General features: G+C 49.6%; 1 protein-coding gene across 1 annotated transcript; it reads right to left on the bottom strand.

Moving 5' to 3' along the window:
* Positions 1 to 57: 57 nt before the first annotated feature.
* On the bottom strand, positions 58 to 876 carry PPTG_20385 (hypothetical protein; the record flags this gene model as incomplete). The annotated part of the gene is made up of 1 exon (XM_008919005.1): positions 58 to 876. A coding segment is annotated over one exon (819 nt), but the record flags the coding sequence as incomplete, so codon positions are not given.
* Between the last annotated feature and the right edge of the window lie 732 nt (positions 877 to 1,608).

Genomic DNA, 1,608 nt, shown 5'->3' with positions numbered 1-1,608 from the left:
ACGAAGCAGCCAGCCATCGCCGTCTGTGAGCGAGAATTCTCCATCCATGACGCAGACAGGGTAATCCGAAGGCTTGTTCTCATTCAGGTACATCTCCGGCAAACCGAAACCATGGCCAATCTCGTGAAGCAGTACCCTCATCTGCTCCTGGTCCATGGTGTTGAGCATGTCGTTCACTTGGACACGCTGACCCCAGTCACCGCCCGTGCCAGCGGCGTTTTCCCCCGGTATGGTCGACGACCAGAGCGACATGTCGAAGGGGTTGCCCTTACAGCCACTCGTATCGGCACTGGCAGCTTGATTCTGGTGCTTGTAGCATTCATCAGGGCATTTGGGACTGCCCTCAGCGTCCAAAAGACCCTCGTAGATCGTACCAAGCGAGTCGTCGCTCCAGTCCATGATGGACTTGTCTTTCACAGCGTATCCCACAATATCAATGTCGATATGGTCGTACGGCCAACATCCATAGCCTACGAGCCAGTGGTTCCAAAGGTTGATCTGCTTCTCGAGCATCGCCTGGAACTTAGATGCCGTGGCCTTGGTCAAAGGCAAATCGTTGTCCCAGCGCACGCAGTAGTTGAGCTTACCCTTGTTGGTCACGAGCTGGTCGAAGATGAGGTTATTGAACTGGGGCACGTACTTGGACATGGTGTTCTCCCAGACCCAGTCCACCTGATCGCGGGTGACTCCGCCCTTATTGGGGTTGCCAGTGACGCACTTGCCACTGCCGGATGTAATGTCACCAAACGTGGCATGGTCGACCGAGGTGGAGTTGTTGCCTTCCGCCGCGTGGACTCTGCAAGCAACCGATGCTGTTAGTGCCGCGACGAAAAGGTTCTTGGTCGAAAAGAGGGAGTTGTTCGTGCTTGGGGTCATGGTGGAGAAATTGAGAATGACAACTGATCAAGATATGCCGAGGAGGCACGAGGCACGGGTAGTAAAACACGTCGAAGGGCGATTCCAGTCGAACAGCAGCAATCGCCTCATATTTTGAAGTTAGTATCCTGTTGTACCCCCAGAGTGCTCGTTCGCTTCCGAGTGCTTGAACGCGTTCCGTAATAGTATAATACGATTTTCCCTGCTGGTTTTACTAGACAATTCATGATACCAACTGTTGTTGATACACTACGGTAGCGCTAGCTTCTTGACCGTTCTAACTTACCAGAATGGTGGCAGTCTCTTAGCCGGACGCGTGCTATTGATTGTTCGCTAGACAGAAAAAGTGGTTTTCAGTATTTTATCCCAGGTGGGAGACCACGGCATCATTATCACCAGGTATCGACTAATAAGACAGATCGCACAGCGGCAAATTGAAATATAACGCAAATGAAGATGACCTTCAGTTTTAGTGAAGTTCAGTCAAGTGTTTAATCATGTTGCTACTTAAAACTCGGATTAGAATAGTTTGATGAGACCAAAAAGTGGTCTCACCAAACAATTTACGGCGATTAAACTTTAATGCGCGACTTTTTATGTCGGTTCTGGAAGGCACGGATTTGTTAACAATTGTAATGACAAAATATCCGCCAAAGTCAGCAATTTCACCACTATTGGAAGAAATGAGGCCTTTTTAGGTCCTTGACATGGCACTGGAGCATATTTTAGCGA

This window comes from Phytophthora parasitica (assembly GCF_000247585.1).
Source record: "Phytophthora parasitica INRA-310 unplaced genomic scaffold supercont2.426, whole genome shotgun sequence".
Taxonomy (NCBI): domain Eukaryota; phylum Oomycota; class Peronosporomycetes; order Peronosporales; family Peronosporaceae; genus Phytophthora; species Phytophthora nicotianae.
The sequence above is the reverse complement of the archived record's forward strand: the minus strand, read 5'-3'. Positions and strand labels throughout refer to the sequence as shown.